Genomic DNA, 12,608 nt, shown 5'->3' with positions numbered 1-12,608 from the left:
TGTCTGGTCAAATCCTTCTGCTAGCAAATAGATGGGGAAACTGAGACCCGGGATGCTCAGGGGACTGTCTTAAAGTCACCTGGCTAACTGATGGTCAAGCCAGGATTAGAACCAGCATCTCTTCAGGCCTCTCCTGTCTGTTTTCAAGATCTAAGATGAGGGTGGCGTTGATACCTATCATAAACACACAAAGCAAATGTGCACGGTAGTCCTCAGCTCTCCGATCTCCAGCTCAACAGTATTAATAACAGGGTTGGGACAGCACTACTGCAAGGTGCTCAGCTGAAGAATATCCTGTATGTTCTACCTGAAGGAAGATGGCATGTTGGAGTGAAGTCAGCCGAGCTCACGGTTTATTCAAACAGCCCAGCATATAGAACATGTCTTGCAGTTTTTAGGGTCCAGCCCGATTTCCAATACCACCTTCATTTCCATCTACAATCTTTGATCAACAGCCAGTAGTTGTACTGAGGTCTCTGATACAAAGCTGGGAATTATACAGACTGGGGCATGGCTCAGGGAGGTGGGAAAGGGCACCAATAAATGGCCTCTGTGTCACCTAAAGTCTTGCTAGAAGGAAAAACACAAACCCCACAACTCGACGTGCATAAGATAATTGGAAAGAATTAAATGCTCAAGGGGATAGGGAGCGTGGTAATAAGCACTGTAGAGGGTACTGGAGGGGGCCGGGGCGATGAGCTATATCAGGAGCATGCATGGCAGAGGCTCCTGCCTGGGCCTGAGGGAAATACTGGAGGCGAGGGATGGAGTGTTGGCACCAGCATGGAGGGGGAGAGAGGGGACCGCTAGAGGCAAAGGCTTCATTTCCTACCCAGGCAGTAGCATTTATATTCCTTGTGAAGCCGGCACGGAGTATCACCAAACATTTCTTCAACTCCACCTGTACGCTATAAATTTACAGCTATAATGTCCTCCTCTGCTCATTTTTGCTGTTCATAAAAACACACCTAGGCACAGTGGTAGACAGCTAACTGCACAGTGGGCCAAGAGTCCTGGGTTCTGATCGGCCCACAGACTGCTAAATGACCAAGACGTGTCCTGTCCACTCTAGAACCTCTGTTCGCTCCTCTCTAAAATGACAGGGTGTGAGAAAATGGGTCTCTGAACTCCCCTCTCGCTCTGACATTCTACAGTTTCTACTTTCCAGTCCTGCTCATTGTATTTATGGCACGTATTCTTAAATTAATATTAATCAACCCTTCACTGCCGTCTGCTTTCCCAATTGCCTTTCCCCCACGTTCCTCCCTTACTTCTCTTCTCTCTTACTGGGAAGTGTACTGGGGAAGTACCAAAGTGGGGATATCATGGAGTGTTTAAATTTTCATTAGATGAGTGTGTGTTGTAACAAGGCATGCACAATTGATCATCTTGGCATGCATATTAATAACTGAATGCTGTGGTACATGCTTCCTGAACTTTATAAACAGCTTCTCTCTGAGCTTTGAAATGACAAGCTTTGCTGTAACTGAAAAACTGAAAGTGGGCAGGCCTACGGGGAGTGCCTACGGAGCATACATTTTTAAAAAGTGAAGAAGATCAGAACCCCAAAATCTCTCAGTGGGGAAAAAAATGGGGAAGTTTTCAGCCAAATGGACAGGTTAGGAAATGAAACAAACAGGAGTCAAGGATGACCTAAGGATAAGATGACATAAGAGTGAGATGATTCACCTGAGCTGACATTTTTTTTTTCTCTTCCTTCTATATCTAGCAGATGCGATCTACCCAGCTGGCCGGAAAAGATGAGAGAGAGCCCCAGCTGCCACGCCACGATACATGGCGTCCACCACTAACGCCTCTCAGAACTGCACGAACATGGTCTGAAGTAAAAAATGATCCCAAACAGAAGTGAATGGTTGCTGAACTCCCCAAGCTCTTGGATGCATCAGGTGCCGCCCCTTGATGCTTAAAGCCAAAGCTCAGATGGAAACTACACCTGCTTGATTCTGTTTATTTATTTCTTTTTTTTAAAGATTTTATTTATTTATTTATTTGACAGACAGAGATCACAAGCAGGCAGAGAGGCAGGCAGAGAGAGAGGAAGAAGCAGGCTCCCTGCTGAGCAGAGAGCCCGATGCGGGGCTCGATCCCAGGACCCTGAGATCATGACCTGAGCCGAAGGCAGCGGCTTAACCCACTGAGCCACCCAGGCGCCCCTTGATTCTGTTTAATAGCTGGTCCTGGGGTGAAGACCAGAGATATGAGGAAGCCTAGAACTTAAACAAATGTTTGCAGGACTGAACATCAACAAGGCTGCTTGAAGGTAACTGCTGGACCTTGATGCAAGCCTTGAAATAAATCACAACTTTTTCTTTAAGTTATTATTCATGGCTTTTGATTTTTTCCCTCCTTTGAGCAAATGCTATCTGCTCAAATATGAAAGCAAGGACAAATATGACAAGCAAAGCAAGGATGGGTGCATCTAATCCAGTTTAATGGACTAATACTTAGTGAAATTTCCCTTCTCCTATTTCCAGTAAAATCTATCGAGGGACCCAAACTTTTACCATGCTTAGTGTTTTGCAAAAATGTGCCTGAACTTCTCTGGAAGTTGTTAAATGAGCCTTCCCCTCAGGACACCAGGCCAGCCCCATCTGCTGTAATAAGCTAGCTTATCAATATACTTGCTCTCAAATTGCCTTAGAACACTTTCCGGAAAGTCGGAACGTCATGGCTTTCCAACGGAGAGCCCACCATGGGGCGCTAGGGAGAATGGCGGGGGTGCTGTGGAGATCTTCTATGTGGAAGGGTGGACTCAGGGTTACTGCCAAACAACCCTATTTCCAGCCCCTCAGGAGAAAGAAAACCGAGATGCCATTCCTGAATCTTCGTGCTTAATAATCATGATCTAATTCTAAATGAGAGAGCCGAAATGTGATTCCTGTGGTGTTTTCCAGAAGCAATAATGCAGACAAATGGGGGTGTGGCTGGTTCTGCTCTTGGAAAATGCGGCAAGTGTGCCAATCGCTGTGGACTTTGGCCGTCATTATGTTGGAAGCAGTGTCACGTACTGATGCCAAACTCCCCCCGCTACGCTAAAGGGTTCTGGGATAAGTGGAAAACGTGATCGAGACAAACAGACGTAACTGCACCAGACGTGAAAGGAGATGTATTTAAAATTCAAAGAGCGATGGAATGTGCACACACCTCACAGCTCAGCCAGGTGACATTTGTCATGACAGATGGTAGGCTTGGGTTCCCCTGTGCACCTGGGGAGTGGTCATCTTTGTGACAGCACATAAGAAAGAATGAAAAATTCTGAGCTTGCTCAGTAAGGCAGGCCATCTTCCTGTTCTCCCTCAAAGGCTTCATTCCAGGTTAACGCTCATGTTTAAGGTCTCTAAGATCTTGGAAGTTGTTCCGAAGGCCTTAGCTATCAAGGCACATGAAGTCCCCTCAGGCCCTCCGAGACTGGGATGGGCCCCACGGCACCATGGACTGTCATCGTCAGCTGGGACTTTTCACCTTCTCTGCTGACTGATGAAACACTTCCCCAGAAGCCAAGTACAGGGCTGAGGGGGGTCTCTCCCGAAGCAATAGGTAGATGGGAAATGTGTTTGCAACTGAGGAATGCCAACATGAATTTCTGTTGACTCCTCCATGCTGACTTCCCTAACACCCCCCGGCCTGCTACCAGGGGTCTGGGAGAGCGCAGCAGCTGCCAACCAAGGCACGGCTAGTGAGTTTTCGGATGTGCTTGGTCACACAAGCAGAGCTGAAAGCCCAGGACCCCGGACTGTGCCGCCCACGCCTAACCACTCTCGGAGGGCCCTGAGAACTTCTGAACTGTCTGCAGTTTCCTTCCTGCCATCCTTCCCATTTACTCATGTTCTCGCTCACTCATCATCCTGAGTCTGTGTTCCAGACACTTGGTATGCATGCGAGACTGATAATCACAAGCAGACAAATCACGACATCATTGCACACTTCAGTAAGTGCTCCGAAGGATCTCGAACTTGATGAACCTCCTGGGGAAGGGTGAAGTCTCTCTGAAGGGTGGGCTTTGGGCCAAGACCTAAAGGATGGGAGGGATTCACACATGCAGGGTGGGGGGCAGTAACCAACAGGCAGGACAGAGGTGCAGAGGCTTGCAGGTGGGAGGCGGTTCTGACAGGCTCTGGGGCAGGGAGGCCCGTGGGGATGAGGCACGGTAAGCCAAGGGAAAACGGATGTGAAATGGAAGGAATGGAGAGCTTTTAGTCTGGGGAGAGTGAATATTACTATAAGTGCAATGGGAAGCTACTCAAGGGATTTAAGTGGGGAAGATATGATGTGAATTATATTAGACGATGTGTGAAAAATAGATTGAACAGGAATAAAAGTGGAAAAGGAGGGACTATATACGGCAGAAACTGCAAAATGCCTCCAGGCAGCCATCCTCCCCTCCTTCCTTCCTATGAGATCTCCAGTTTTATTCTGGGGAGCAACGCGCCCACTCAAGAAAGGATATTTCCTACTTTCCTTATAGCTAGGCATGGACACATGTAATAATTCTGCACAATGAGACAGAAACGAAAGTCTGTTGGGGATCTTTGGGCAAGTTTTGCTTTCTTGCTCTAAAGGCACAACCCAGTCCTCTGCTTTTTCCCTTATGCGACTTGAGCTTGTAAAAAAAGAAGTGATGGCCCGAGTAAGAGCGGTGATTTTGGACCATCACCTAGAAAAGCTAATAGCCTCACAGACACCTCAGGGTGACAGCCCTGCACCCCTGAACCCATGCCAACAAACACCTAAATCCAGATTTTACCAGGTCTGAAAAGGGAAAAACCTCCCTTGTTTCAGGCAAAGTTAGGCCGGGTTTTTTGTTACTCACAGGTGGACACCAGGCCTAACTGAGGCGCCAGGCCGCTGCCACAGTGCAGGCAGCCTGCCCTTGAATGCTGGTAGTTACAATGACGAAAAGCGGGTCATTTTTGAATGCTGACACAGTGGGGTTTCCTGATGGCCTGAATACGGGCTTTGGTGGAGGGAGATGATGAGGGTAAAAATTACTTGTAGGATTTGGGTCTGAGAATTCCCTAAAATGTAAAGGAAAAATCTAAAACAGAACGGGTTTAAAGATTAAAAGCAAGAATTCCATTTTTTATATTTCATAGTGGGAAGTGCTGAAGAGGCATCTAGGACAGGAGTCTCCACTCCTAGGTTTCTGTGAGGCGAATTTCCCTCCGGAATTCCTGGTCCTGCTCCAGCCCATTACTTTCTCCCTCCCAGAAAAGAAGCAGGTCAGCCTGCCCATACCACCCCACCCACCCACCCCATCCCCCTCTGCTCCTCCTCACTGTGCAGTGAGGCCCAGGGCTTCTGGGCTGCCTGTGGCCAGATGCGCCCCCTGGAGGCCTCACAGTAGAAAAGTAGAAAGCCGGGACGCCTGGGTGGCTCAGTTGGTTAAGCGGCTGCCTTCGGCTCAGGTCATGATCCCGGGGTCCTGGGATCGAGTCCCACATCAGCCTCCTTGCTCGGCAGGAAGCCTGCTTCTCCCTCTGCCTACCACTCTGTCTACCTGTGCTTGCTTTCTCCCTCTCTCTCTCTGACAAAAAAAAAAAAAAGAAAAAAAAAAGAAAAGTAGAAAGCCTGTTGTTAAAGGGACTTCAACTTCCCTTTCCAGATCAGCCTTTATCAGTAATCCAATGCTGACGTCTGGACCCTGCCACAAGCCTGACTTCTTCCTCTCTCTCTTCAAACAGAGGCCAACTCAGTCCTGCATCCTGTTAGGCGCATTGAATTTCTTCAGTCACAGGAGCGGGGCCTCTTTTTAACAGGGGCTTCTTTTAATGGTTAAGACCAAAGGGCACGGAATTGTTCCCCTATTTTAATGCATGGCTGCCTTCCTACCTTCATTGTCAGGGTCAAGGGTTGAATGTTCCCTGCCAGGTATGACTGTAAAGTCAAGGGAGTGAAAATGTATTTAAAATTGATGCTAGCGAACAAGAAGTATCCAGTAATATTCCCATGTTCAGGCACCTGGCCTGCCATCGCTTTGGAGGGACTGTATCATTAGAGTTGAGTGGCCTTTCCCTCTCTTCCTTCTCTCCATTACCAAGCCAGCCTTACTTCCCCTCCACCCACTCATCCATTCCATGCTTCCCTCCTTTTAAAGAGGAAATCAACATTAGTGTCCTTTATCCTATCCCTAGTAACCCTAACCTCAGAGCTGCTGGGCGTATGTAGTCCAAGGAAGGGCGTCCCTCACAATAGGTCATGGAGGAAAAGTGGTCTGATAATGACCTGATGAGACAGGAGCACTTCTGTTTTTCCTTTTCCTTTTCTATAAAGACAGGTGTTCCAGGTTAGTCTCCTACTGGATACCTGGTCACTTACCAGAATTCACGTGTGCACGTTTCTTATATATTTTATGTTGCTGCAAAAAAATGTTCTTCTGACAACAAAGTCATATAAGATACCTGAGAACCTGGTTTTTCATGTCCCTCTCTCTTCCCATCCTAACAGATAGATATATCATCCCTTGGGTTTATACTGATGAAAGAGGAGATCGACGTTTTGGCACATTGTATCATTGAAAAAATTCCTCATTCACGGAATGAATATGTAAATTGCATATGTCACCGTCCCACATGGCACCCTGCACCCGGTACCGAATGGAGCGGGTATTGTTACAGTGTCATTCGATGGCTTTAACCAACCACGGGAACATCAGCAACCGTAATGCATGATGCTGCTGTGACGCTAACTACAGACACAGACAGACTGCCCAGAAAAAATATATACGCCCTTTTTTCGAATAGAGCCCTGGGTAATTACCCTGACTATTGTTCTATGAGAAAGCCCATTTATACCCCTTCATCAATTTAAGGTCTGGACATGAAAAATCGCCAGCATTAAGCAGTTAAGGCAATTTGCTTTCCAGACGAAGAAAGGACAAAAAAATTAGACTGTAGAAAAATCTCGACTCCTGAGTTGCGCACGTTGACAGCCAAAGCTCACCTCAAATAAAGGATCCTGAGGAGGAGTTTTTCTGATGGTGCCTTCATCCTAAACAGAGCTCAAGGACAGTGTACTCGGGGTCTGCTTCCTAGTGTCGGCACTAGGAGGCCATGCAGGTCATGTCCTGCATGTGGGGCCAGCCCGCAGGTAAAGGGTGGCTGCACCGCAGGTGCGGTGTGACCTGAGGTGGGTCCACAGCTGGCACAGAAGCTTCTGGCTGCCCTGCCCCAGGGGCCGGGTTGGTGTTCTGAGGAAAAGCTACAGAAACGTTGCTCACCTTGAGAAGTAAGCTCTCAGGGCAGGGTCCGTGTTCCGCCAAGTTGCCACAGAACATGAAATAGGTTATGAGGTTTGCCATTCCGTATGGAGTAAAATGGGAAATTATTGAACTACTTACCCCCAAAATGAAAACCAAAATTAAAGGAATGCAAAAGAAAAGGCAAAATCACAACGAAAACAAATGGCCCCCAAAATTTTACTTACATTGGGTGAGGATTCCGGTTAAGGCGTTTTTAAAATTCTCCTTGGCCTCTTCCATCTCCTGTTCATGGGTGGCTTTTTCGTTCATCAGCCGGCGGACGTGGCTATTGGCTGACTGCACCATGGAATAGAACTGGTTTGCGGAACGCCGATTCACCTCCCCACGTTCAATCCAGGAAAGGAGCACTGTGATAGCCTCTGAAAACTTGCTATCATCTGGAAATGGAAAACCACCAAGTATAAATCATGCCAAGGCAAGAAAATGGACTTGACTTTAGGCTCTTCTCAAAAGACCTACCAGGGACCATCTTAATGAATGCATTTCCCGAACTTCACAAATTATCTCTCCTGAGATGAAGTGCTCTAATAGCATCCCTTGGCTTCCCCTTCCACCTCTAACTCCATGGTCCCATAGAGCCATCCGGGAAACAAATAGTGGTTCACTCTCTCATCTACGAAACCAGCAAATTCAGTTTGAGGTCTGTTCTGGGCATTCTTGGTAACACAGTACTCCAAACCCTGATTTCTCTTTCTTAAGACTGGCTGGAAAAACTGTCATTAACCTATCTGGTATCCGCTTCATTCTTTCATCAGATATATTATACAACGATACTACTTTTCTGGCTTAGAATCAGCAGAATTAGTGTCTAAATATGGATGACAGAGTTAACTATTTTAAAACTGGATGTAATGGATGATATTGTTCCCAAGGTTTTAGTAGGAATTAGTCAGTTCTTTTTATACTACAGTTCAAAACTAATTTCATCTTAGGTTTAATACAACATATTTAATTAGGCTGAAAAACAGAATATTTCCTTGTTTTCAGCAAAAGAGGACTTGTTATCTGGGTGGTCAGTGTTTTCTCCCGAAGCAATCTGGAAGCCTATTGGAATGCATTTGAACTTGGTTTGAGGTATGTATGGGGATTTGGGAGTGGGGGGAGTGGGGAATGAGGTTCCACCTGTAAATAAATGATAAAGTTTATTTGAAAGAAAACAAACTTGCCTGTTTAGGAATTGTTACTGGAACAGACCTGTTATATGGCTTAGAAGTAGGGGGGGAAAAAAAAGCAAGTTTGAGGGTAATTAAGTTAATTAGAACTGGAAGTTATATGTCAATTATCACAACATTTAATCAATCCTACTGCTGAAGGCTTCCTGCATACTTCCCAGGCAAATTTGAGGGGAGAAGTCTTCCACTAATATTTTTCTACCCTTGGAAAATGTGGCTTGAGAAGAATACCCTACATTTCTCAAGAAAACTAGATAGGCTCTGAATTCTAAAAATGAGGATCAAAATTAAACTGGAAGATTCAGATTCTTACTTATTTATCTGATAGATACTGAGTGCTTATTATGATCCCTCCACTGGAGGAACATCAGAAAAACTGTGTATCTTTGTGTTTGGAAATATTTTCTATATTATTATCTATTTTTATTATATATTATTTACACACACACACACACACACACCCCAGATGACTGGACAGTGTGATTCATACTTGGTAGAGGAGTTTTGTTTTATGTAACACACCACATGTTTTTAATCAACCACTGTTGTTGGTATGTTACACATCACACAAAACCTTCCTTCTTGGGGCTCTCTGTGAATTTCATAGCGCATTACAGAAATACCTTTAGTACTTTTCCTGCTAGAAGCCCCCTCCCAGAAGGGGCACCCCTTCCCTGTGGTGGCTGTTGCCTGCGCAGAAGTACGAGTGCTGAACGAAGGCAGGACCAGCCTGACCCCGTGTGTGGGATGTGCTCTGCTTTCTCCATGGTGGAAGTACCCATCGAACATATGATACTGATCAGCACCCACCCAGGCCCTCTCCCACCGCGGCAGGGGCAGTCTAGGGTTGGGGATCAAAGCCTTTTTTCAGCGCAAACCTGCCCCCTCCACCCTCACACCTTCACCAGAGGAGACAACAGGCCCTGGGAACGCCCATGGGGCACCCCACAAAGACACCTTTCCTTGAAAATCTCAACACACAGGCGCAGAACACACCCGTGCTGTCTCACAACGGGCTCATCCAATTCTGTTAACTCTGGAATTTCAGTCTGAGCTCAACCCTCTGTGAACTCCAGCTGCAGTGGTTTCTTATCTCATTTCATGGACCGGAACGGCTTGTGTAAGATAAAATCCATCATACAACTTAACATTACGTTCAGCCCATGGAGAGGCCCATAATTTAGCATTATGTTTGTGAGAGGCCCACTGTGACCATTACAGTCAGAATAAATTTTGCCTCCCGCACGCACTCTCCACCTCTCTTCCTGCCAATATATGTTAAGAGAATGGACCTCCCAAAAGACAGCACGAATAAACCTAACGCTTATAAGAAATATTTTCCCCCCCTCTTAAAAAATAACAACAACAAAAAAGAAAACACCGACTTCATGTACCATTTTTCCCCTTCGCTTGGACTTTCATCTCTGCATAACACAGAGCAAAAGAAACCCTCCATGATTTTGTTGGGGAGCTAACTAGGAGAGAGAACAATGTTGTTCTACTTTTCCCTCCTGTTACTGGTTGTTTTTCCTTCTCTTGTCTGTGGTCACTGAGTTCATAAATACACTAATTTACTGTCAGGGAGAACACACTTCAATTTTAAAAATATATGTTTGCTCAAATGATCTGAAAAGCAAATTTTACTGTTCCTTGCTGAGGAAGGAAGGTTCACCAGCAGATCACAGTTAATTGATAGTTTTCAGAAAGAGAAACAGCAGTTTTAGGATTAAGCAATTGAAAATATACAATTTATAAAATAAGGAAGCAAGAGACTTGCTCATATTTTAACAAGTGTTAAAAAAATATGTAACACGAGTAATTGTAGGCAGAACTCGATTAGCTTAAAAGAAGTGTACACTTATGGTGAAAACTCCCGATTTCATCCTCATTTCTGAACTCTCTAAAACTGCCAGGCCAACGTAAAACTGATGTACTGACATGTAAATTAAATGTGAAGACATTAGTTAAGGCGCATTTGGTTAAGTTTGGGCAATATCTGTTGCTGTGTTAAGAAGGGACTTTATATTAATTAAGACTAACCCAGCAACTCACTCTGAATGGTTACAGGAGTGTAAGGGGAGCGGTCATTTTCAATATCCAACTGTAAATTCAATTTTGTATTCAGTGGCAAGATCACTGAGAAAACAGAAAACAATATAAACTAATTTAAACAGGACTTAGATTGCAGCATTATTAAAGCTATTCATGTGAAAAGAAATTAACAGTGCTCATAAAAATCACATCAAAGATGCAGTTATGAAGAATTCCAAATACTTTCTGTGAACACGCTTAGGCATAACTCTGAACACGGGTGCCGTTTAGAAACTAGAATGTGCAGACGTGCTTCTTCCACAGCAAGAATTGGGAAGATCGGCGCAGTAAGGACTGAATACAGACCATTTGCTCATTAAAAATTGTGCGGTGTTTTCTAATCAGGGTCTTCGAGACATCACACCCAGGTTACTGCACATATTTGCCCCATGACTTTTCTTGATTTGCATTTTCCTCTTCAATCCATCCCCCATTCCCTTACTGTTCTCTTTGTTAAAAACCATGGCCACACACCCCCCACCCCCAGCCTTTGCCTGTCTGTGCACTCATCCTAGGAACCTTCTCGTTTCTGGTCCACCTGTTCTGGTTCCCTCAAGATTCAGCTTCAGTGCCTTTCATGAAGGCAGCTTTTCTGGAACCCCAGCATGAATTATGTGTCCATTTGCTATGTTTCCACAATTCCCTAAATATCCCGCTACTAAAACATCAGTTACTCTGTATAATAATTGCTGGTTTATGGATGGGTCTCCAGTTTTGAAGGGCTGACATGAGAATAAAGCTTCCAAAACACATTTCAATCTCCTGGTCGTTCTGAGCTTTTCTCTTTGCAGTTTACCTACATTTGGCTACACTATTTCTAATAGACTTGCCGTGATTAGAGCTAGAGAGCCACAAATTCAGTGGTCAGAAGTTGGGAAACATCAGTTGGGAATAAACATTTCAATTTTGTGTTAAAGAATATTTTCACAGGGACTCTCAGAGATAAATGTCCTCCTGGCAGTTAGGCTAGCTGGCCCTTTACCCTTCAGTCCTCTGAGGTCATTACCACTGGCAATGAAAGTTAAGAATGATGTCCGATAATCACAGAGAGGAACTTTTTGCAGTAAGGCACTAACTAACTAACCAGCTCGTCATAGGAGTCAAAAATCTTTTTGAAGACATTTTCAGTTCTGGGGAAATAATGACCAACTTTAGTTTTGTGAGTAATAAACAATATTATGATGACTATCATCCCTCAATGTCACGACCTAAAGCCATACCCATCTCATTTCATTTCTGTTTACCTCAGACTTTATCAACCTCCCTCCCTCTCTTTCCCTCTCTTCCATATTTCTTGAGCACCTGGCACATAGTAGGAATTTAAGAAATTGCACATGGGGGCGCCTGGGTGGCTCAGTGGGTTAAGCCGCTGCCTTCGGCTCGGGTCATGATCTCAGGGTCCTGGGATCGAGTCCCGCGTCGGGCTCTCTGCTCAGCAGGGAGCCTGCTCCCCCCCCCCCTCTCTGCCTGCCTCTCCATCTACTTGTGATCTCTCTGTCAAATAAATAAATAAAATCTTTAAAAAAAAAAAAAAAGAAATTGCACATGGGATAAATCTTTGCTATTCAAAGACTTTAAGCTTGAGCCTCACTTTGGGAGCTCTTTGAAAATGCAGACTCACTCTTACTCAGGCTTCCTGACTCAGAATCTGCACCCTACTCAAGTGATTCATACGCACATTAAAGATTTGGAAGCACTGGAAGAAATCAGTCAATGAAAACCCGGGAAATTGGCTGGGAGCTCATCTAAGTTAAAAGATAACAAAACCCTGAAATGGAAAGTAGCAGCTGAGGTAGTGGAGAATACTGAAAGGATGTGATGTGATCCTTAGGAGCTTCGTGAATCCCTGTCCCTAATCTCCCCCACCGGCATTTAAGGAAGAGCTGCTTTAGCACCAGGCATCCCCACCCCAGGGAAAAAAAGAATGTGGAAAAAAAATTGTCCATGACTTGCAAATGGGCATAGAGACCACTGCAGATCCTTTCAGTGAAATGCTGGCCATGGTCTAGAGGACCCTCTCCATTGCTCCCACCCACCCCCAGAATTATCTGATTCGATGAGGGAGT

General features: G+C 45.2%; 1 protein-coding gene across 5 annotated transcripts in view; it reads right to left on the bottom strand.

Moving 5' to 3' along the window:
- ENOX1 (ecto-NOX disulfide-thiol exchanger 1) overlaps positions 1-12,608 on the bottom strand; it is a 571,933-nt gene that overhangs the window by 144,190 nt on the left and 415,135 nt on the right. For all 5 annotated transcript variants that reach the window (XM_047723525.1, XM_047723524.1, XM_047723527.1 and 2 more), the window contains one exon: positions 7,444-7,656. In XM_047723525.1, coding sequence (XP_047579481.1) covers positions 7,444-7,656 — 213 coding nt within the window. The remainder of the gene's footprint in view (positions 1-7,443; positions 7,657-12,608) is intronic.

The sequence above is a fragment of the Lutra lutra genome, chromosome 3 (assembly GCF_902655055.1).
Source record: "Lutra lutra chromosome 3, mLutLut1.2, whole genome shotgun sequence".
Taxonomy (NCBI): domain Eukaryota; kingdom Metazoa; phylum Chordata; class Mammalia; order Carnivora; family Mustelidae; genus Lutra; species Lutra lutra.
The sequence above is the reverse complement of the archived record's forward strand: the minus strand, read 5'-3'. Positions and strand labels throughout refer to the sequence as shown.